At 43.0% G+C, this 25,624-nt stretch overlaps 1 protein-coding gene across 1 annotated transcript in view; it reads left to right on the plus strand.

The window, feature by feature from the left end:
- The first annotated feature begins 2,545 nt into the window (after positions 1 to 2,545).
- Positions 2,546 to 25,624, plus strand: part of LOC138666971 (gastrula zinc finger protein XlCGF26.1-like) — a 39,848-nt gene continuing 16,769 nt past the window's right edge. The window contains exons 1-2 of the mRNA XM_069755184.1: positions 2,546 to 2,641; positions 20,182 to 20,272. Of these exons, the coding sequence (XP_069611285.1) occupies positions 2,558 to 2,641; positions 20,182 to 20,272 (175 nt within the window). The 5' untranslated portion in view covers positions 2,546 to 2,557. The remainder of the gene's footprint in view (positions 2,642 to 20,181; positions 20,273 to 25,624) is intronic.

Below are 25,624 nucleotides of genomic sequence, written 5' to 3' on the forward strand. Positions count from 1 at the left end.
GGGCGTTGGCCTGCCATAATTCTGTTGTAGGGATGGGTAAAAATTCCTCCCGGAGGTTGTCCCACAATGCGCGGCATGTGTCGGCAATAATACCAGAAAGTGTGGAGACTCCAATCCTAAACTGGAAATGCAGTGATCTCAAGGTCTCTCCGGTAGCCAGGAAACTGACAAGAAGATAAATAAATAAATATAATTAATTAAATTGTTATGAAATAAATTTTCATTTTTAATTACAATCCCCCACCCCACAAAACCAAAACACGAAACTTTAACAAAATGGCAAGAACAATCCTTCACATTGCATTACGTACCGTAGAGTCACCAGCAGACGTTCCTCGGGGGAAATTGATTTACGGAGCAGCTTGTCCTGCCTGGAAATGGCTCCTTCCACCAGACGCAGCAGATATCGGAAGCTGTTTTGAGACATCCTGGTGTACTCAAAGTATTTCTCCTGGTTGTTATTTAACTCGCCAAACAGACAATGGTAGGCTCCACGACTCTCTCGGACTTCCACTATAGGGTGTAGCCAAAAACGCCGACGACTCCTTCTCCGTAGTTTGTCTCTTTTCCTCTGTTCATGACAGGCAATAGCATAAGCAATAGCAAGGGCAAAATCCAGCTCCATATTGAGGTAGATACTCTCCATGGGACGCTCCATCTTGATGCTGTATGGTTGGAATTAATCTATGCCGGGGTATATATACCAAAATTCCATTATACCCACCCTCATCTACCCATTGGTGGCATTATCTAGTGTCTAGACACTAGACCCACCCTCTTCTATTCATTGGTGGTATTATCTAGTGTCTAGACACTAAATTGTGTTGAAAGATGACATCATTGTTTGACAACGCATGCGTTGTAAAACGCTGCGTTTTTTGGAAAAACGCAACAAAAACGCACAAAAAACGCTGCGTTTTACGACGCATCCATTCGACGCATGCGTCAAAAATGGTGCGTTTTTGCGTGCGTTTCCGATGCGTCGTGCGTTGCGTCGGCGACGCTGCATCGCATGACGCTAATGTGAACGTAGCCTAATAGCATCAGGTTACCGCCACCAGCTCCACCAGCCTCTGTGTTATGGGGGAGATATTCTGGGAGAGAAAAGCCTGGATTTGGGAAGATGAGAGAATTTGTCCCAGTAAATGTCTCTTCTGGTTGATGACCACAGATCGGGGTATTTGGCAATTATGGCTCAGATTCCACGTGGAAATGGGAGACGGTTTTCCTTGTTGCCCCAGGAGGTTCTGGTAAAACATTCTTATTAATTTGCTGCTCACATAAATTCCCTCAATTAATAACATTGCTCCGGCCGCTGCATCGTCTGGGGTTGTGGCCGCTCTCTTAGATGGAGGCGCACGGCTCAGTCAGCACTAGGATTACCCCTGAATCTAGCGCTCTTGGAATCTCCCGTCTGTAATATCACTAAGGTCTATGAAAGATCTGGGATGATCCAATCACTTAATGGGGTAATTGTTCTACTTTTAGTAATGTTACCTGTTCTTAAAGGAGCAGCACCAGCAGACGAGCTGAATACTTGTCAGCACAGCAGAGTCCTGCATACACTGAGGCCCCTGATCATGTGACCCCTGACTCCTCCCCTCCTGTGACCTCATCACAAGTCCTGTGCGCACAGAGCAGCCATATATGTGGAGTGCGGCTCTGTGCGTGGAGGTATGTGGAGATTCCCCATTACTGGCGCATTAATACTAGAAATATATTGCACAGGCGATATCGCAGCCAATTCCCACAAGAAAAATCCTGGAAACAAAGACTCATATTCTACTCATTCAGGTCTCTACAATATCGGATCCTCTCAGTGAAGATCTTTTATATTAGAGAATTTTCCTGATTTACCCATCAAAGATGGATATGGACAGAGACAAGATGGCGGAGAGGATATTACACCTCACCCTAGAGATCCTCTTCCGGCTTACTGGAGAGGTGAGAGATTCTGATGACGTCACATTACATCATTCTTATCTATGGGAATAACAGATGGACAGAACTGGAGAGGTGAGGACTCTGGAAATCTCTGCAGTGAGATTTATTAATGTGTCTCTCCATAACCAGGATTACACAGTAGTGAAGAAGACCTCTAGTGATCGCTGTCAGGACCCTGTGTCTGAGGGATGGGGAAGACCCCTGAGCCCAATCACGGGGCCTCCACCTCACCCCCTGATACATGAGGACATCAATGACCAGAAGATCCTAGAACTCACCTACAAGATGATTGAGCTGCTGACTGGAGAGGTGACACTGCTGGGAATACTGGGACATTATACAGTGATGCTATGAAGGGATCGGGGGGATTACAGTATCATTGTATGTGTCAGGTTCCTATAAGGTGTCAGGATGTCGCCGTCTATTTCTCCATGGAGGAGTGGGAGTATTTAGAAGGACACAAAGATCTGTACGAGGACGTCATGATGGAGGTTCCCCAGCCCCTCACATCACCAGGTAATAGACAGGACTAAATACACACGGCCTATAATTATCTGTATGTAAAGAATGAATTCAGTCCCTGTATGTGTTTCCTCCAGATCTATCCAGTAAGATGACAACACCAGAGAGATGTCCCCGTCCTCTTCTTCCACAGGACTGTAAACAAGAAGATCCCGATGTTCCTCAGGATCATCAGGTAGATGGAGAGAAGGTGTCATGAGATCTCCCCTATGATGTGTAGATGGGGGTGAAGGTCTTGTGCTCAGTCTTGTTTTATTCACCAGTATTTACATGTTTTATACTTGTGTAACACAGGTCATGAATCATCTTTTTGTCCTGATATTAAAAATGTGTATAGTTTTTCTGTAGCACATATAGTTTCCATGGAGCAGCATCATGATTATGAGGTATAGGAAATACACTGGCAACATTAAGGCTATGTGCACACGATGCAGATTTAGTACGGATCTGCAGCGGATTTTTCCGCGCAGAAACGCTGCAAATCCGCACTGTGATGTACAGTACAATGTAAATCAATAGTGAAAAAAAAAGCTGTGCTAATGGTGCGGAAAAATATGTGCAGAAACGCTGCGGATTTAAAAGATGTGTATGTCACTTCTTTTGTGCAGATCTGCAGCGTTTCTGCACCCTTCCATTATAGCACTCCGCAGTGGTAAAAACCGCAGAAAATCCGCGGCAAATCTGCACTTGCGGTTTCTGCCAGGAGATGCGGATTTTGTGCAGAAAAATTCTGCACCCCAATCCGCAACATGTGCACATAGCCTAAGAAAACAGCAATCTACATATCAGAAAAAAATGCTTCACCGTACAAAACAGATCTTATTGAACCAAAATAATTTCATATGCAAAATAGAAAACAAAAACTGCATGGGACTGAATAGGCTAAATATACTCCCAACCCTCTCTATAGAACTAGATCAATTTGGTAGACTATACGTATAGTGGGTGCTTCCCACTATTAACCCATACAATTAGTGAGGGATTAACCCCTTCATGACCTTGGGATTTTTCGTTTTTCCATGTTCGTTTTTCACTCCTCTCCTTCCCAGAGCCATGACTTTTTTATTTTTCCATCAATTTGGCCATGTGAGGGCTTATTTTTTGCGGGACGAGTTGTACTTTTGAACGACATCATTGGTTTTAGCATGTCGTGTACTAGAAAATGGGAAAAAAATTCCAAGCGTGGTGAAATTGCAAAAAAAGTGCAATCCCACACTTGTTTTTTGTTTGGCTTTTTTGCTAGGTTCACTAAATGCTAAAACTGACCTGCCATTATGATTCTCCAGCTCATTATGAGTTCATAGACACCTAACATAACTAGGTTATTTTTTACCTAAGTGGTGAAAAAAAATTCCAAACTTTGCTATAAAAAAAAAAAAAAAAAAATTGCGCCATTTTCCGATACCCGTAGCATCTTCATTTTTCATTATCTGGGGCCGGTTGAGGGCTTATTTTTTGCATGCCGAGATGACGTTTATAATGATAGCATTTCGGTGCAGGTACGTTCTTTTGATCGCCCGTTATTGCATTTTAATGCAATGTCGCGGCGACCAAAAAAATGTAATTCTGGCGTTTTGATTTTTTTTCTCGCTACGCTGTTTAGCGATCAGGTTAATGCTTTTTTTTAGTTGATAGATCGGGCGATTCTGAGTGCGGCGATACCAAATATGCATAGATTTGATATTTTTTTTTATTGATTTATTTTGATTGGGGCGAAAGGGGGGTGATTTAAACTTTTATATTTTTTTATTTTTTTTCACATTTTTTTTACCTTTTTTTTTTTAACTTTTGCCATGCTTCAATAGCCTCCATGGGAGGCTAGAAGCAGGCACAGCACGATCGCCTCTGCTACATAGCAGCGATCTGCTGTTCGCTGCTATGTAGCTGAAAATCAGGTGTGCTGTGAGCGCCGACCACAGGGTGGCGCTCACAGCTGCCGGCAATCAGTAACCATAGAGGTCTCAAGGACCTCTATGGTTACAATTCTGAAGCATCGCCGACCCCCGATCATGTGACGGGGGCCGGCGATGACGTCATTTCCGGCCACCCGGCCGGAAGCATTAGTTAAATGCCGCTGTCTGCGTTTGTCAGCGGCATTTAACTAGTTAATAGGCGCGGGCAGATCGCGATTCTGCTCGCGCCTATTACGGGCACATGTCAGCTGTTCAAAACAGCTGACATGTCCCGGCTTTGATGCGGGCTCAACGCCGGAGCCCGCATCAAAGCAGGGGATCTGACCTCGGACGTACTATCCCATCCGAGGTCAGAAAGGGGTTAATTTCAGCGCAGATATATAACTATTTACATTGTCTCTATATAACATCCAAGAGTAATCTGCCATCATTAAGTCATTCCCAAAACCCTGGTAGCGGTGTTCCATTACTTTAATGACCTGGTGAAACCGCTCGCCTTGTTCATCGCTTACATCCCCAAGATTTAGAGGGAAGAAATCTAAATGTGAATGCAAAAAGAGCATTTTCAGAGTCATGCAACATCCAAGACACTGGTATGAAATAAGCAGTTCCTTGACACCTTCAACATATTCTGGAGATTTTTGTTTTCCTAAGAAGTTTTCACAGATCCACTTGAAGCTTTTCCAAGATCTCAATTCCTTATCATTTAGAGTTCCTTCAAACACATCATGTCTCATAAGCTCTCTGATTTGAGGACCAACAAATACCCATTTCTCTAGTTTTTGCCGTTGAATTTCTGTGAAATGTACTGGGACACTTGTGAATTTGTCTTTGCCATGGCTTTCACAAAGTTTGTAATCAATGCCAAATTTATATGTAGCGGATGAAGAAAGTTTTTGTTGGAGCAACTAAAAGATTATGCTGAACATTTTCTCTACCTGGAGCATTGATGTTTCTCCATCCCCAATCACGATGAACATAATGCTTTACTGTATTTCTACTGTCCCATAAACACAAGAAACAACAATATTTTGTGAAACCTCCTTGCATTCCCATTAGCAGACCAATCACTTTCAAATCTCAAGAGATATTCCACTGATGATGCTTATATTGTACAGCATCCAAAACAACTGACAGATTTTCATAACTTTTCTTTGGATGACATGAGTGAGCAATAGGGATTGATGGTTTCATATTTCCATTGTGAAGTAACACTGCTTTCAAACTTCTCTGGGATGAGACAATAAACAATCGCCAATCTGCAACAAAATACTCTTGATTCAGTTCTTCAAAGGGGCCATTCACATTGTTACAGTACACCATTGGTCCATCAACTGTGAAAAATTGTGTTAAAGTGTTACTTCTGTTTTGGTAATAACACACTTTGACATCATCATGAAGAAGATTCTTCTGTTCCAACCTAAATGCAAGAAGTTCAGCTTTATCTTTTGACAATGTTGAGTTCAGCGTTCAGGAAGGAAGATGGATAGTCACAAGCCATCAAACAAAGAAGAACTACTTACATTGTTGTACCAGGAGTGGCATAAGGTCACCCAAAAGCAGTGTGAAAGACTGGTGGAAAGCATGCCAAGACGCATGAAAACTGAGATTAAGAATCATGGTTATTCTACAAAATATTGATTTCTTTTTTTTTTTTTATTTTTATTTTTTTTTATTTTCAACTTTTCAAAACAAATAAACAAATAACAATCATACAGGTTACAAGAATCTGATGAAGATGGATACATATTTAAAATGAAATATATAGTAGCATTTCGAGAGTACCCTCAATACGGATTAATAGCCGGAAGTGTCCACAGTTCTGGTTATGGTAGTACAGATATGCGATCAAAGTAAATAGGCTACACAATCCGTAACATGAACCTCAAGATATCGTTCAGAATTAAGACCAACATAAACAATATGACAATCAAAGAAAATAAAAAAAAAAAAAAAAAAAGAAGGGGAGGGGGGGGGGGGTTGTACCGGGGAAAGGGGGTGAGGAGGAGAAGTGGTCAAACATAGCTCCCTATACAAAGATCCCTCGTCAGAGAAAAGACGGTCAGAATGAGACCATAAACACACGAGGAGCAGAACAGATAATTTTGACCAATTAGGAAGCAAAGACAGGGAAAATATTGAGCATGACTAAATCAACTAGGTAATTGAGCTGTATTTGGATCCATCACAGTGCAGTAAAAGAGCCCAAGGAAATCAATTCAGCACAACCATGTGTTGTGTAAGGAGAATAGTTAATGAGAAACTAAGGGGTAGCCTGAGATGCTAGCTGCCAGGGCAACCATATACGAAAGAATTTACCATGCGTGTGTGAATCCCAACTGGACAACTCTTCCATCCTATAAATGTTCTGGGCTTTTTTAAGCCATTCATCGATATGAGGGGGGGTCATTTGACTCCAATGTAAGGCGATCAAGTGTTTGGCTGCGGATATTAGGAGGGGGAGTAGATCTTGCCTCTTAGGTTTGTAGGACTTCGTGGGAAGTGACAGTAGGACCTCTTGAGGAGTTAGACTCTGCGTTATTAGTTTCATCTGGCGGAGTCGGTTAAAAATCTCCTCCCAAAATTTAGCAATAATTGGGCATGACCAGAAAATATGTGCCAAAGAGCCTCTAGATTTCATACATCTCCAACAAAGAGGAGAGTCTGAGAGGCCAAAGTGGTAGAGCGACTCAGGGGTTCTGTACCATCTGGAGAGGATTTTAAAGGCATTCTCCTAGAGCAGGACACATCTTGAGAACTCATGTGAGTGCTCTAAAACTTGCGCTATTTCTCTATCAGAGAGAGATATGTTCAGCTCAGACTCCTATGAGGAGATATATAGGGGTTTAAAGTGAGATTTAGGGGAGATTAAGTTATGGTATAATTTAGAGATTAATTTAGGGGGTGTAGGATTGAGTTTAAGTAGAAGTTCCAGCCAAAGCCAATCTGAATTGGTCTGGATGTCTGACTTAAGTTTAGAAATAATATATTGTACATGATGTATTTGAATGAAATCCCTGGGTTGCTTCTTGGCGTCCCGAGGCCAACTATTTGTACAACTAATTTGATTGGAGAGTAGGTGTGAAATTGGGAGGGTCGGCAGGGATTTCCAGAGGTCAAATGTGTCGATATATTTTGGCTCAATGAGCCAGGGTATGACTCCCAAAGGCATACTGTCCAAAAAGAGGCAACGTGGCCAACTGTTCTGGACAAGCTTCTTCCTTATAGTCAGGGTGTTGCTGGTTATTTCCTCCAGAGAATTTTGTGGGGGGGCAGCAGAGGTCCAGAAATATTTCTCCGCTTCACCTCCCATTAACAAGCGTTCAAGATTAGGGGTTTTTGGATCATGTCTTGATTTAACCAGGCGCATCCACCTAGCTAGATGGATTGCCTGGTAGTAGGTCTTAAAGTCAGGGAGTCCAAGACCACCTTTCTTTTTCGGGAGCGAGAGTATTTTGAAGGGTAGTCTAGCCCTCCTGCCCCTCCACACATACCCGTTGACTATTTTATTGGCTGAAGTGAAGAAAGACTTGGGGAGAGGTATGGGGATCATATTCATATGGTAGAATATTTTTGGTAAGATGTATGATTTAATTATATTTATCCTCCCGATCCATGAGAGAAATGGTAAGTTATAGGATTTAAGAAGTGTTTGGAGATTAACCAGAAGGGGTTCAAAATTGTGTTTATACAGAGATGAGGGATCAGCAGTGAGAAAGACTCCTAGATATTTCAGTTTATCTGCGAGCCATTTGAAGGGGGTAGACTTTTTGAGATCCAAGACTGCCTTGACCGATAATGAAACATTCATGACTTCCGATTTATGCATATTAACTTTGAAGTTGGAGATGACCCCAAATTCGTCAAGAAGTTTCAAAATAGAGGGAAAAGCAGTCTTAGGATTTGAGATCACGATCATAAGGTCGTCCACGAAAGCAGCCGTTTTAAATTCTGTTTGTTCCACAATTAGACCTCTGATCGACTCCTCCTGTCTTATTCTCTGTATTAAAGTCTCCATAACTAGCACAAAGAGGGTGAGAGGGCAGCCTTGTCTGGTTCCATTCCTAATCCCGAAAGAATCTGAGAGTAATCCGTTGACTCTGACCCTCGCGGTTAGAACAGAGTACAGAGTCATGATGGCATCAATAAAAGTTTGGGGGAAGTCAAACTTCCGTAAAGTGCATACCATGTAGTGCCAACTGACTCTGTCAAAGGCTTTCTCAGCGTCTGTAGATAACAGAGCCAACGGGGTTCCAGAGCGTTTGGCATGTGAAATAGCTAGAAGGATTTTTAAGGCATTGTCTTTACCCTCTCATCCCCTGACAAAGCCCACTTGATCAGGGTGAATCAGGGACTCGAGGACAATGTTAATCCTTGATGCAAGTATTTTTGCCCAAAGTTTCAAATCTGAATTCAACAAAGATATTGGGCGATAGTTACCACATTGGCTGCCGTCTCTCCCCTCCTTTGGGATAACAGATATGTATGCTTCTAAAGTTTGTTTAGTTGGGGGGTTTCCTGTGAGGAAGGAGTTAAAAAGAGAGGCCAAGCATGGGAGGAGTATGTCTGAGAATTTTCTATAATAGGACATTGGGAAGCCGTCCGGGCCTGGAGTCTTATTAATTGCCATGTTTTGTAAAGTGTCGCTAATTTCTTGGCAGGTGACTTGAGCTAAGAGAACCGAATGGTCTTTGATTTGGACTTTCGGGAGGGAAAGTGGGGCTAGGAATTCCTGGATCCTGTCTGCCGCTGTTATACAGTCTTTCATGGGGTCAGGGGCTTCTAAATTATAGAGGGATTGGTAGTAGCATCTGAACGCCTCTGCAATATCTTCGGACCTGTCGACCCTCGTGTTTGGGTCTATATAAATATGCTGTATAAATTTGTTTTCCTTCTGCTTTTTAAGTAGATGAGAAGTCAACCTGCTATTCTTATTTCCGTGTACATAAAATCGGTGTTTACAATGCATGAAGATCTTTGCAGATTTAATGTTAAGCAAATCTTTTAATTTGTTACGAAGGGCCACCAGGTCCCGTTGTAAAGTCTGAGTGTTAGTTTTTTTGTGGAGGCGTTCTGTGGTTGCTATTTGATGTAAAAGAGACATCATTTCTTTTTCCCTTTGTTTTTTTGCGTGGGCACCGATTGATATGAGCTCCCCTCGAAGAACAGCTTTGTGTGCTTCCCATATATTGGGTGTCAGTGGACCGTCTGCAACATTTTCTATAAAATAACGCGACAACGTATATTTTATTTTTTCCAAATTTTGTAGGTTATCCATTAGGGATTCATTTAGTTTCCAGGATGTTGCAGGGCGGGGTACGGTGTCAATGGCAATATCTATAAAGATCGGGGCATGGTCAGATATTGTGATTTGGCCTATACTGGCGGATTTGACAAGACTGAGAGATCGCAACTGGATTAAGATAAGATCAATGCGGTGATAGGATGAATGGGGATGGGAAAAGAAAGTAAAATCCTTAGTGGTGGGGTGAATAATACGCCATGGGTCGATAAGATGGAGGGTAGATAACTTGTTCAGTAGGTTGTGTCTCGCTTTCTGTGGTATGAAGGAAAGACCGCTTGAGGAGTCAATCTCAGGGTCCAAAGTGATATTAAAGTCACTTCCCACAATCAGTAACCCTTCAGTGAAGAGCTGCAACACCTCCAGTGTTTTTGTAATCCACTGGTTTTTGATGCTTATTGGGTGCATAAAGGTTGGCAAAAGTAACTAGGGTGTTGGCTAGGTGACCTTTGATAAAAATATATCTCCCTTCATGATCACTCAATGTATCCCTGGGTGAGAATGGTAGGCCTTTTTTTTAGCGCAATACTAACACCTTTGGATGCAGAAGAGTTACAACTATTGAACCAAGTTGGGTATGGGGAGAAGGAGGTATTAGGGGTTCTACCAGTTTTAAAGTGTGTTTCCTGAAGGAAGACTACCTGAGTTTTTTGCTTTTTTAGAAGTGTAAAAATGTGGTTTCTTTTTGCGGGTGAATTAAGGCCTTTAACATTTAAAAGAGGCAACTGTGATGGAACCATAGCTCACCTTATCATTCATTTTCGTCATGTGTTAGAGAGGAGTTTGTCCCACCCCGGTACCTAAGGAAAGAAAAAGGGAAACAAAACATGAATAACGAACTTTGTACATTTAAGCATTCGCCCATGGCAGGGGGGGGGGGGTAGTAACACCCAGACATAGGCGAGGGTAGTCCAAGTTGTGATTTATCTTAATGCAATGAGAAGAACAAAATATAACATTTTTAGAAAAAACTTAGAGAGGCAGATGTGGTTGCTTGAAAAGCAAAACAAGTCAAGTAGTTGCTCCGTTTTACTTGTAAAAATAGGGAGGGAGAAAAAAGGAATTTCATGGTGGATGTTTCTTGGGGTCTTGTTTCTTGACTTTGGGAGAAGTGTGTTTCTTCTTTTGCGACCACTCCGAGGGCTTCTTCATTGATGGTAAGCTCCAATTGGAGTCAACTGGCATCCAGGAGGGAATATCAATTGGTGTAATGTTTAGAATTTCCCAAGCCTTATGAAGATCCTCTGGGGTACGAATTGTAAGTTGACGGCTAGCGGTGTTCATTTCCAGGCCGAATGGGAACTGCCACTTGTATGTAAGATTCTTGGCCTTCAGAGCGGCAAGAAGGGGTCTGAGCATGCGTCTTTTTGCTAATGTGGATGGGGCCAAGTCCTGAAAAAGTTGAATTTGTGTGTTGTCATATATAATTTTGTCTTGTTCCCTAGCGCTTGCTAGGATGGCGGCTGTGTCAACATAGCTAAGAAGGCCACAAATAATGTCTCTAGGTGGTTCTTCAGCTTTTGGTTTAGGCCTTAGAGCGCGATGAATTCTTTCTATAATAATTTTTGATGCTCTCTCTGTGTCTAGGAGATTAGCAAAAATTTCTCTCGCCACCTTGTCTAGTGCTTCTCGAGCGAAGGACTCTGGAACCCCTCTTATCCAGATATTTTTCCTTCTACTCCTGTTCTCTTGATCCTCAATAGCTAATAGCGCTACGTTCAGGTGTTGTTGTTGTTTGAGGGCTTGATCATTTAGGCAAGTGACAGCTTCCACTATCTCGACGTTTGCAGTTTCTAGTGATTCGACCCTGTGGCCTAGATGTTGAAGGTCAGCTCCCATACCCGAGACTTCCTCTAAGAGTGGCTTCATGTTTTGGGCCATCAACTTTTTCATGAAGGCTCTTGAAATAGGGGCTATGTCTCCTGTGGCGGAATCACTGTCAGAGTCAGCATCACTGAAGTCCGATTCATCTATGTTTTCGGATGAGATCGCTTTTTTAAGAGACCGCCTAGTAGGGGTCTGAGAAACATCACTTTTTTTTTTCAGATATGAGTCAAGAGCACCATGAGTGCCTTTTTTGTGGTCGTCTGCCATGGTTTTATTTGCTGATTTTTTCACGCTCTTTCTGTGATTTAACCATCTTGAGAGTGTCTATTAGCGTGAAGTGCTGCGATCACAACTTGGACAAAGAAGGAAGAAACCTATTTACACATTGTAATGGATTTGAATCATATGTTCAGGATGGACACTAGGTGTCGCTCTAAGATCAGAAAAGAAAAATAATGCCTTGCTGAGCCTGTATAAAAGGGGCTATTACAATCTAAGATGTAACCTTCCTCTCAGGCAGAACTAGCTTTATTGCTCAAGAACACCAGTTATTGCTCTGAAATAACGAGAGTTAAACAAGTGGATATCAGGCAGCAACAAGTAGAATTTGCTTATGTATTGCAGATGCAAAGCGATCTCACTAGAATGCGTAGTTCCCCGTATCACAGCACATCAGTAGTACCTTATATACTGTCCAGATATAGTAACCTAGACTTCCAGAAAGGTAATCCACTGGATATGGGGCAGCAGAAGACAGTGCGCAATTGTGTGCTATAGTTGGGGAGCAAGCTTAGCAAGGTGCAGAATCTCACATCAACGTGCAGGGAATCCACTTTGCACCACACAGTGTAACATAAGATGGCGCCTGTGGGAGACTTTAGTTCTTTCACGTGAGGACAGAGAGGTGTCCGGGATAGTCACTAGGCCACCAGAGTATCGGGGCGCCTCCACAGAGGGTGAGACCCCCCAGAACGGCTATTAATTGGGGCGTTTCTTTTTTTTTTTTTTTGTTTCAATAAATTTTTTATTATTTGAAAAATAACACGAAGTTCTCCCAACATGGGAGTTCTGGATTTACAGTAAATACAAAGATATCAACAGCACCTTAATATTATATGAGAGAGTTATAAATGTTAATACATTTAAGACAAGACAAAAACAAGACAGAAACAAGGGGGATTAGGCACAGAATCATGAGTAATATAAAACTGTTCCACAATTTTACCAAATTGAAAGAGAGAAAAGACTAGGCTTCTCCTGTGACAACAAATATTAGTCGGGCCCCAACATTGGCCCTATCTAGCGTCCCAAAACCGCCACATAGTCTGAAAAGAGGCAATTCGTCATGGAGAAAGGGTGAGAGCCCTCCTCACTTGATCATCCAGGTATAGTTCCAGCCATGGCGACCAAATTTGGAAAAAGGAGTTCCAGTTATCGGTCCTTGTCGCTTGAATGCGCTCATAGATCATGATGGTGTTCATCCTATCTTTAACCTGAGAAATCGAGAGCAAAGGAGACTTCCACTTTGACGCAATGTGTATTTTGGTCGCCATTCCCAGCAGGACCACCAGTTTATATAGATTTTTGGGTAATCCCTTCGGTTTTAAGCCTAGTAGGAAGGTCATTGGGCTCATTGATATCTCTTTTCCATACATCCTTTCCACCAAAAGCTTTACCTCTCCCCACAGATCGGTCACCGTCGGGCAGGACCACCATATGTGACCCATATCTCCAGGTGCATCACAGCCTCTAAAACATTTATCAGAAACCTGAGGATATATGGTATGCAGTCTAGTAGGGACCAAGTATGTTCTATGTAAGACTTTGAGGGAAGTCTCAACCAGGGATACCTGGTGGGATCCTCTCGATAAGGCACTACAACAGCTCTGCCATTCTTTCAGTGAGATATTAAACCCCAGGTCCTCCTCCCATTGTTGCATAAATCTAAGTTTCTTTTCCTCCTTTGTATTGGTAAAGGATGAGTATAAGTAAGAAATGACCCCTCCACCCAGTGGGTCAGTTAAGCACTTCTGCTCGAACCCAGTGACTCGGAAAGGCCTCCCATTCGCTGCACTCTTTCTAGCTAAATCAAAGACTTGGTTAATACGAAATGCTTCCCGGACTGGCGGTTCGTATTTTTGAATAAACTCCTGTTTAGATAGGATTATGTTAAACGGGGAGCAGAGATGTTTTATAGTGGTTATTCCTCTCAGAATCCACCATGAGAAGGGTTGGGGATTGAGACCCGGGGGAAATACTGGGTTACCAAATAGCGAGTTTAATGGCGTATTTCTAGTCTGCAGCTCAATCTTAACCCCTTCACCCCAAAGCCTGTTTTCACCTAAGTGACAGGGCCAATTTTTACAATTCTGACCACTGTCACTTTATGAGGTCATAACTCTGAAACGCTTCAACGGATCCTGGTGATTCTGACATTGTTTTCTCGTGACATATTGTACTTCATGATAGTGGTAAAACTTCTTCGATACGACTTGCATTTATTTGTGAAAAAAACAAAAATTTGTCGGAAATTATGAAAATTTAGCAATTTTCAAACTCTTAGTTTTTATGCCCTTAAATTAGAGAGTTATATCACATAATATAGTTAATAAACAACATTTCCCACATGTCTGCTTTACATCAGCACAATTTTGGAAACATAATTTTTTTTTGTTAGGACGTTATAAGGGTTAAAAGTTGACCAGCGATTTCTCATTTTTGCAACAAAATTTACAAAACCATTTTTTTACGGACCACCTCACACTTGAAGTGACTTTGAGGGGTCTATATGACAGAAAATGCCCAAAAGTGACACCATTCTAAAAACTGCACCCCTCAAGGTACTCAAAACCACATTCAAAAAGTTTATTAACCCTTCAGGTGCTTCACAGGAATTTTTTGAATGTTTAAAAAAATTGAACATTTAACTTTTTTTTCACAAAATTTTTACTTCAGGTCCAATTTGTTTCATTTTACCAAGGGTAACAGGAGAAATTGGACCACAAAAGACGTTGTACAATTTGTCCTGAGTACGCTGATACCCCATATGTGGGGGTAAACCACTGTTTGGGCACATGGCAGAGCTTGGAAGGGAAGGAGCGCCATTTGACTTTTCAATGCGAGATTTGCTGGAATTGAGATCGGAGCCCATGTCACGATTGGAGAGCCCCTGATGTGCCTAAACAGTGGAAACCCCCACAAGTGACACCATTTTGGAAAGTAGACCCCCTAAGGAACTAATCTAGATGTGTGGTGAGCACTTTGAACCTCCAAGTGCTTCACAGAAGTTTATAATGTAGAGCCGTAAAAAAAAAATTATATTTAATTTTCACAAAAAATGATCTTTTTGCCCCAAATTTTTTATTTTCCCAAGGGTAAAAGGATAAATTGGACCCCAAAAGTTGTTTTGCAATTTGTCCTGAGTACGTCGATACTTCATATATAGGGATAAACCACTGTTTGAGCGCATGGCAGAGCTCGGAAGGGAAGGAGCGCCATTTGACTTTTCAATGCAAAATTGGCTGGAATTGAGATCGGACGCCATGTCGCATTTGGAGAGCCCCTGACGTGCCTTAACAGTGGAAACCCCCCACAAGTGACCCCATTTTGGAAAGAAGACCCCCTAAGGAACTTATCTAGATGTGTGGTGAGCACTTTTAACCCCCAATTGTTTCACTAAAGTTTAGAATGTAGCATTGTGAAAATTAAAAAATCATTTTTTCTTTCCACAAAATGATGTTTTAGCCCGCAATTTTTTTTTCTCCCAAGGGTAACAGGAGATAGTGGACCACAAATGTTATTGTCCAATTTGTCCTGAGTACGCTGATACCCCACATGTGGGGGGGAACCACCGTTTGAGTGCATGGCAGAGCTCGGAAGGGAAGGAGCACCGTTTGAAATGCAGACTTAGATGGAATGGACTGCAGGTGTCCTGTTTCATTTGCAGAGCCCCTGATGTACCTAAACAGTAGAAACTACCCACAAGTGACCCCATATTGGAAACTAGACCCCCCAAGGAACTTATCTAGATGTGTTGTGAGAGCTTTGAACCAACAAGTGTTTCACTACAGTTTATAACGCAGAGCCGTGAAAATAAAAAATATATTTTTTTCCACGAAAATGATATTTTATCCCCTATGCTTTCATTTTCCCAAGGGTAACAGGACAAATTGGACCCCAAAAGTTGTTGTCCAACTTGTCCTGAGAACGCTGATACCCCATATGTTGGGGGGAACCACTGTTTGGGTGCACGGCAGAGCTCGGAAGGGAAGGAGCGCCATTTGAAATGCAGACTTAGATGGATTGGTCTGCAGGCGTCATGTTGCATTTGCAGAGCCCCTGATGTACCTAAACAGTAGAAACCCCCCACAAGTGACCCCATATTGGAAACTAGACCCCCCAAGGAACTTATCTAGATGTGTTGTTAGAGCTTTGAACCAACAAGTGTTTCACTACAGTTTATAACGCAGAGCGGTGAAAAAAAAAAATTTTTTTTTCCACGAAAATGATATTTTATCCCCTATGCTTTTATTTTCCCAAGGGTAACAGGACAAATTGGACCCCAAAAGTTGTTGTCCAACTTGTCCTGAGAACGCTGATACCCCATATGTTGGGGGGAACCACTGTTTGGGCACACAGGAAAACTCGGAAGGGAAGGATCCCTGTTTTACTTTTTCAAAGCAGAATTGGCTGGAATTGAGATCGGACGCCATGTCGCGTTTGGAGAGCCCCTGATGTGCCTAAACAGTGGAAACCCCCAATTATAACTGAAACCCTAACCCCAACCCTAACCCTAACCCTAACCCTAGCCCTAACCCTAGCCCTAACCCTAGCCCTAATGGGAAAATGGAAATAAATACATTTTTTTACATTTTATTATTTTTCCCTAACTAAGGGGGTGATGAAGGGGGGTTTGATTTACTTTTATAGCGTTTTTTTGGCGGATTTTTATGATTGGCAGCTGTCACACACTAAAAGACGCTTTTTATTGCAAAAAATAGTTTTTGCATCACCACATTTTGAGAGCTATAATTTATCCATATTTTGGCCCACAGAGTTATATGAGGTCTTGTTTTTTGTGGGACGAGTTGATGTTTTTATTGGTAACATTTTCGGGCAGATGACATTTTTTGATCGCTTTTTATTCCGATTTTTGGGAGGCGGAATGAACAAAAACCAGCAATTCCTGAATTTCTTTTAGGGGGGGCGTTTATACCGTTCCACGTGTGGTAAAATGGATAAAGCAGTTTTATTCTTCGGGTCAGTACGATTACAGCGATACCTCATTTATGTAATTTTTTTATGTTTTGGCGCTTTTACACAATAAAAACTATTTTATATAAAAAAATAATTGTTTTTGCATCGCATTATTCTGAGAGCTATAACTTTTTTATTTTTCTGCTGATGATGCTGTATGGCGGCTTTTTTTTTGCGGGACAAGATGACGTTTTCAGCGGTACCATGGTTATTTATATCCGTCGTTTTGATCGCGTGTTATTCTACTTTTTGTTCGCCTGTATGATAATAAAGCGTTGTTTTTTGCCTTTTTTTTTTTTTTTTTTTTGCGGTGTTCACTGAAGGGGTTAACTAGTGTGATAGTTTTATAGAGCGGGTCGTTACGGACGCGGCGATACCAAATATGTGTACATTTATTGTTTTTTTTTTTTTTTACATAAATAAATGTATTTATTGGGAAATGTTTTTTTTTTTTTAATTTGGGGATTTTTTAAAATTTTTTTTTTACACATTCTATTTTTTTTTTTTTACTTTCTAACATTGTCCCAGGGTGGGACATCTCTGTATTAGATCAGATCGTTGATCTGACACTGTGCATAGCACACTGTCAGATCAACGATCTGACAGGCAGCTTAGCTGGCTTTCCAGCGCCTGCTCTTAGCAGGCGCCGGCTAGCCAGGTCACTTCATGACCCGGAAGGAGTCCGGCGGCCATCTTGGATCCGGGGACTCCTTCCGGGTCACCGGAGCAACGCGATCTCATTGCGTTGCTCCGGTGGGAGAGCGCAGGGAGCCCCCGTCCCTGCGCGATCCCCCTCTATGCCGCTGTCACTACTGACAGCGGCATCAGAGGGGTTAAATGCCCGCGATCGGCGATAGCGCCGATCGTGGGCATTGCTGCGGGGTGTCAGCTGTCATATACAGCTGACACCCGCACCCGATCACCGCGGCGCTCAGCGCGAGACCGCGGTGATCGGTGCGCCGTACTAGTACTGCTGCTGGCACTTATGCAGTGCCGGCAGCGCAGTACTAGTACGGCGGCTGGCACGAAGGGGTTAAACCTCTCTTTCCTCCAGAGGAGCAGTGATTGGGCCGCGAAGGGTGAGATATCAGCGACGTGTTTAGGGAGTTTAGCTTCTGTCCACAGCAGACCTATCAAAGAATAGGGTTTTAACAAAAATGACTCCAGTTGGACCCATCTAGGTTTGTCTACAGTTGTGCATATTCTGGTTAGTTGGGCAATTTTGGCCGCTTTATAATAGTTTATGAAATTAGGTAAGGAGAATCCTCCTTTTTTCCGGTGAATAAAGGGGCGTTTCTTTTAACAGGGGTAGATCTTCTGTATGGGGTAAAGATCGGCCACCGTGGAGCCCGCCGTGTCGGCCACTGCGTCCCCAGCCCTCTTCCCCCTATCAGCCGCACAGGCAAGGCAGCGATCCTCACCCGTGAGAGAGGTGCAGGCGGCGTCAGTTCCCTCCAGCAGCGGCTCAGATGTCTCCGGGATAACCACCTCCCCAGACGGCAGTACCGCTCTCCCGACGCTGACAGGCCCAGGCAGCAGCAACGTCCCCCGGGGGATTGTGGCGAGGAGCGGGGGCAGACAGCCGGCGCGGTCTTTGTCGGCACAGGGAGCTCCGGAGCCGTTGGCCAGCACGAGCGGTGTTGTAGTACCACGAGTCTCTTAGCCCTCCGCCGACCGTCTATCGTGGCCGGCAGGCAGAAAGCACCCGGCCTCACTCCCAATAGGCGCTGGGACGTCTTGCGTGGGCAGAGGCGCTGTGATGAGAGACGGGGGGACTCACCGCTGATCGCCGTACGGCGAGCCTTCCCTCCTCCGTCGGCGATGTCCTCAACGATGCGGCCGCAGGTGCCGAGGGCTCCCTCCCTCCGAGTGCCGCGGCCGGCCAAGCAACGTTGCGGTCCGGAGCAGGAAGGGGCAGCAACCCTTAAACTTCACCACCGCTCACCACCGGGACCAGGGAGCCAGCAGGCGGGGAGCTCCTGTGTATCCCCACTCCAGGCTGCGTAGGGAATCTACTCACACCGCCGGAGCTGTAAAGTCCAATATGGCGATTTCCCGCCTCTCCTCAGGCAGGGAAGGTCTTGTCTTCTAAGGCTCTTTGTGACTCCGCTATGGAGCCAGGTCTAGTGTTTTTACAAAGCCTGAGATAAAGGCTGATGATGGATGATTTAAAGTTAATAATTTAGCTTCAGAAAGTTGTGTTTTAGTCGCTTTTAGTGGGGTGATGCGAGAGAGCTAAGAGCTGATGCGACCTCTCGTGCCAGAAGCTAGGCCACGCCCCCCAAAATATTGATTTCTGAACTCTTCTTGAGTTAAAACATTAGATTGTTGTTTCTAAATGATTATGAACTAGTTTTGTTTTTTTTGTAAGCAAGGCATTTTTTTGTTATTTTGACCGTTATTCATTTTCAGAAAATAAATACAAAATTTATTGCTTGGAACTTTGGAGACATGTTGTCAGTAGTTTATAGAATAAAAGAACAACTTACATTTTACTCAAAAATATACCTATAAAGAGAAAAATCAGACAAACTAAAAATTTTGCAGTGGTCTCTTAATTTTTGTCAGAGGTGTATTTAGATATTTCCCCAGAGATGACAGAGGCAGCTTGTATTTAGAACTGACTTTACTGGAGGTAATCTGGTAGATAACTATATACAGTTGTGAGGTAAATGGGTCAGCCTATTCCTTACAGATGAACATTTGCAGACAGCTAGTTTCTCAGTGTGATATTAGCTGCTTTCAGGTTCTCTTCTGTGGAGACCCTCACTCAGTTAAACCTCAGTGGCTGTGGCGTTTTCTTCCCTCTAAGGCGACTTGCCCTCCCAGAAATGCAGTGAAAATCCTCTCACAATGGCGGCTGTCCCCTGCCTTCCCTTCTATCTCCCTGTGGCAGGGCTCAGATCCCTATTGAGGCCTGTCTCCTGTCAGTTTCACATACCAGTCCTTGCTGCATCACTATCCTTTTCTGACTGACTTAAATCTTACCGCCTCATAAAAGTTAGCTCTTCCCCATAACACGTGACTTTCCGAGAAGCAGTCATTGGTTGACTGCACTGTCAATACTCCTTCCCATAAAACTTACTAAAACCTTTACTGATGATGTACCTGTAAGAAAATTCACAATTAAGTAAGACAAGCAAAGAAATGGGAATAACATAGAAAAACCACATACATTGAAAATGCAGAAATAACGTAATAACAAAAATACTTCTATCTCAGAAACTTTGTGATAGAGCAAAACTAAGCATATTTTTGGAATTGGCACATCAAACTCCATAAAACAGACATTTTACCTTTGCTGATGATTTTTTTTGTGTTGACCAGTGTAATGAGAACGGTGGAGATGGCAGGATTAGAGCTGATCATAGATGTGACTTCTCCATCTGTCTGTGACTTTTACAATATTTGTTTCAGGGTGAAGATCTGACCCATATTAATACTACAGAGACATATGTGAGGGGTGATGAGCAGTGTAAAGAGGAGATTCCTACATATGACTACCCAGGTGAGTAGTAACCACTAAATGCAGAGAAGTCTCAGATTCTTTTCAGTCACCATCTGTGGCTGCTTTATCAGTGGTGTAGTGTAGCCGCTCCAGAGTCGCCATTTTCCTTCTAGACCACGGCATAGTCAACCACCCAAAACTGTTCAAATTACTTTGGACGTTGAATGCCCTGTCCTTAAGAACTTACAACCTGGTAGATCCAACTGAAATAAAAAGACGCTGACTATTACATGCCCAGATCTGTAAACTACAAAGTCAAATGACAGTGTACATAGAATGTGCTAACAAGTTAGAAAATCACTTGAAGAAAAATATTATGATGGGCTTGCGATAGAAAGTGGATGGTAATGATACTGTTGGCTTCCTAGATCCCTGAAATCTTTTCCTTCTCCCTCTTCCGTGCTGCTGAATGCGCTCATATGGTCCCTACAAGACCAAGTCCAGTCTTTCTGGCCAATCTTCAGTTTTATGATTGAATGTCCAGTGAGGGCCAAGTGTGAATTTCTGTACAATAACAACAAAGTTTCCCTTTATCCTGACTTTTCAATGTGTTTTAAAACTGACACACAGTAGCTCCAAAGGTCTACCATAAATAAGTGCAACTGCGGTTTAGTTTTGGAGCTCTCTCCCAAACATTATTCTGTGTGGGTATTTTTTTATATTTTACAGGTTAATTCTGTATGATAGTTTGATGATGTGGGATCGGTCTGCCTCACTTATGTGAATCTGTAACTCTCTGGTAGTCTTTAAAAAAGGTCTCCATTGCCTCTTCCAAATGCCCGAGATCTACAGTTAAGACACCTTAGCTCTACAGTATTATAAAAAGTTCTCTTCGAATGTCTTGAAACTCATCTGTCAGAAAATATTGGCCCTTAAGATAGTTTAATTGCCCAGAGCCACCAAATCCCATATTCTAATTACCCCAGAGAGGTTTCACTACTGGTTACTCATTCGTTAATGATGAAGACTGTTGAGTTTGATAATTTCAGTAGATGTGTTATTGTCTATAGTCAGTTTTTGATTACAGTAGTTAGTGCCCAAAATCCTATGATTTAATCACTTCCCGCAGCCAGTTTTGTGTTCCTAATCAGGACTCATTTTTCAAATCTGACGTGTGTCACTTTATGTGTTGATAACTTTGGAATTTTTTCACAAAGAATAATAGAAAACAAATGGACCTTACAAATATTTTTCCAAATTCTCTAAGGTTGTTCAGTACTGTCTGGGCACATGGCAGGTTAAGCAGGGAAGGAGCGCCATGTAGCTGTTTGAATGCAGATCTACCTGAAATAGTTTTCAGAAACAATGTATTGGGGCACTGTTTGCACTGATGTCCAACACCAACATGCTTGGCACTATCTACTCCATTTTCCAGATCACAAGGATTGCCTTGCTCATCATCCTTTAATCCCTCTACATGGATCAGGACTTACACGGAGATCCCTAGGCTTATGCCATGGTGTTACCTGCTGTTCTGTGGTGTGAGATGGCAAGAAGAATAGTCATATAGCTTGGTCAGAACCAGGAGGACAGAGAAAATACAAAATGCAAATATCCATTTTATTACCCACCACATAGTACCCAGATTGTGCTCCAGGAGATGCCTACACCGTAAATTAAGTGGGTTCTTCTCGCTATAGTAATTCCATATATATGGATGCCAAATGTGGTTTGGGTGCACTGCAAGGCTCAGAAGTGAGGGGGAGATATGACTTTTGGGAGAGCGGATATTGCTGGATTGGTTTATGGCTGCTATTCAGGAGCTTTTAAGCCACTAATAATGTGGAAACCTCTGTTTTTGCATGGAGACATGATGGACCTAACAGCACCACCTGAGAAAGTGTATCTGCCCATCAAGTGACAGGAAACCTACTGAATGAAAGGGCGTTACCTCTCCTTGACAATAGTTGATTTCCTGTCCTTGAGGGAGCCGAAGGAAGAGCGGTACTCTAAAGATATTCCTTGGTCCGGACCGTGTCCAGGGATGGGATGCCAGATAAAGAAAAACAGGGAGCACCACTAACGGGCGTAAAAATAGCTTGAGTCATATACAGTATATAGGGGTGCTGCACAATGCACAGGATAAAGCAATGCATAAAAAAAAAGAGGAAAGAACCATGCATATTAGGCGCACACCCAAGATATTGAAGAAAAATATATGCAAAGTTTATCAGTAGATAAACCCACAATAAAAACATTTAAAAGACAAAATACATCACTTGTAGCCCTATAACACTATAGCATATACAATATCATATTCAAATGACACCCCATATGCATACAATAAAAACCACATAATGGAAAAAACCCTTCTGAAAGGCCACAGTAAGCCTATTTAATGCTGTGGGGAAACTAACATAGATATCCCATTAAAGTAAGAAGAAAAAAATGGGACGCCTTCCAGATGGGATATACATCCACTGGCCAGGGCGTCGGTGCAGGCAGAGACCTTTTGGCAAAAGTCTCCTGCTGACAAGAGGTCCCTGGTCTGCGTATGCTGGAGCTGCAGGAGCATGCCATGCTAAGTGAACCAGGACATGCTTCAGGGGCTGTGCACGAAATGATGAGCACACTGGAAAGCACGGCTGCCTAGCTCTAAACAGCACATGGGATGTAACATCTGGCGTGTCCTGATGACGCAGCAAGCCAGATGTTATGCGGCCATGTGGGTCTGATCATGCTCAGGGCTGGCTGAGGCTCCCTGTGCACAGAGCACCGGATTTGAATTATGTATCAGGGAGGTACCAGCGGACGTGTGACAGGACTATCCCTATATATAATGTGATAGTCACAAGAAGATGGCACCTTGCAGCAACTTCTTGCATGGATGTGCTTCAGAAGCCACAGCAGCAGGAACCACAGCCACAGACACTGTCACCGCAGCAGCAGCGTCACCAGGGACACCACAATGGCAGTCGGGCAAGAGGCAGAAAGACTGCCCAGAGGAACAGGGTGGGTCGTGAGTTCCCCACTTCCAGGGGATAACACACCTCCAGGTGAGAATAATCATGTGAACCGATCCTACCTTCATTTCCAGTACCCTAGACTGAACTTCAGAATGGTGAGTGATCTTCGTGAAAGTTCACCATGTTAAATAGGTCCCTTTTCTCAGAAGATACTGAAAATTGAGTAAGGTCCATTAGGACAACCATAGGTGTCCCAAATTCTAAAACCCCTACTACAGTTCAGGACATCATGTTTGGTAGTTTAAAACAGAAATGGAGGTGCTCAATCCCTGTCAATGAAAAAATTTAAATGCTCATTGAAAAACAATGTATGAGACGTGATAAAAAAAGGTCCGCAACCACCTGCATCAAAAAGTAGGAACCCATTTCACGAAGAAGAAGTAGGCTTATGGGAGAAGACCCCTAAGATTGATGTAGCAAAATCCTCCAAAAAGGCTACCATACCTTTTGTGGATCTGGGAACTCTTAGGGACCCCCTGGACAATAAAGCTGAAATTTATTTAAAACAAACCTGGTAATCTTTAGCAGGGGCATTAAAGCCAGCAATAGAAGCAACCTGCATGGCCAGATCTATGATGGTCTGCTCACAGCAACTCGATGATCAGATCAGGAATAACACTCTGAGAGAAAAGATGCTGGCAAATCTCCTGCTAATGCAAGATGCTGCTTGCTTCCTTCCTCGCAGATGCTTCCTCGGACACAGTCAGGTTAGCGGACAGAGCAGCGAATGTAAGAAATGCTGCCCTTGGAGTATTGTGGCTTAAATCTAGCCGGTTGATGTCCACCAGCTTCTTTTTGGCCACTCCAGCCAAAAACAACATTTCCTCATCCGTCCTCAATACCCCAAGTCACCCAACCCTCGGGAAACACTCCCCTCCCAAAACGAATTGTGCATTGTGAGGGTGTTTCCCTCAAGCTGAGACCCATCACCTGTGATTGCATGTGAGACCCCCTGTGGTGATGGCGCCCCTGGGTCTACTATCCCCATCATCGCAATGGGCCTAGTTGCTGGCAGCACAATGGATTGAGACCTTGAGATACAGATGAGATTGATAGAATGTTTGCTTTACATTTACCTTTAGGTTTACATTAGATCCCTCCCACACGTCCTCCTTTGCTTGCAGTCACTGAATGAAAACATTGATTCCTGAGGCTAAACTGACGCGCAAGCTAATCAATAATAAAACCGCAATAAAATCTCTAACAAAACACAACAATATAGACGCAACTGGTGCTCCGTGCTAGAAAAGTCTGCATCTCCTAGATCAGTGAACTCCACTCTACAGGCACTGGTCCAATAGTCTTTAGTCCGTGACCAGTTCCTTACAGGCACCTTCAGGATGATTGTCAACCTGAAGGGACTGAACAAGTTTCTGGTCTACAGACCCTTCACAGTGGAGTCCATAAAATCGACTATCAAAATACTGTTCCCAGACTGTTATATGAGTGTCCTGGACTTAAAGGATGCTTACTATCATGTCCCAATCCATCCAGAAGACCAACAGTACCTGAGAGTAGCCTTGTACATAAACAAACAAGTAAAGCACTTTCAGTGCACAGCTCTACCCTTCGGGCTTTCCATGGCCCCAAGGTATTTAAAAAGGTTATTCTAGAGGTTACAGTACATCTTCAGGAATGGAATGATTTAATAATTACATACTTAAACGATTTTTTGGTGGTGGGTAGACCAATAGAAGAATGCAATCACCAAGTGATGCAAGTCAGAACCAGCCTTACCCAGCTAAGATAGATATTAAATCGTGAAAAGTCGAAACTGGAACCACTAAGGATTCAGTCTTTCTTAGGGTTTATCTTGGACTCAGGAGAACAGATGTGTCATCTACCGTAAGAAAAGGAGACCACGGTCATAACCCTAACAGCAGTAGTGACCAGACCGCTTATGACTCTGAAGGAAGGCAATGTCACTGCTGGGGACAGTGACTTACTGCATTCCGGTAGTCCAGTGGGCCCAGATACATTCCAGGAACTTAGAGCAGGACATCCTGAAAGGAGAAAAGAAGCTCAAGGGCTATTTAGAAGGGAACATTACACCTTCCTGTGTGACTATCAATTCCAAGACCTGATGGTTGGAATCTATCACAGGCAATTCTTTGGTCCTATCAGATTATGGACATGATCATGAAAGATACCTGCTCGGAGGGTTGGGTAGCACATATCTGAGAATGCATAGTCCAGGGAGTCTGGTCAGAGACCGAAAAACATTTTTCTTCGAACATGAAAGAACTACTAGCAGTGAAGAATGCAGTGGTGAAGCTCCTTTCTCATCTAAAGGGGCATCATATTAAAATTGTTGGACAACATTTGCTTGCATCAACCATTAGGGGGGTACAAAATCTCGTCCCCTGATGTTAATGACAGAACAGAT

This window comes from Ranitomeya imitator, chromosome 2, assembly GCF_032444005.1.
Source record: "Ranitomeya imitator isolate aRanImi1 chromosome 2, aRanImi1.pri, whole genome shotgun sequence".
Taxonomy (NCBI): domain Eukaryota; kingdom Metazoa; phylum Chordata; class Amphibia; order Anura; family Dendrobatidae; genus Ranitomeya; species Ranitomeya imitator.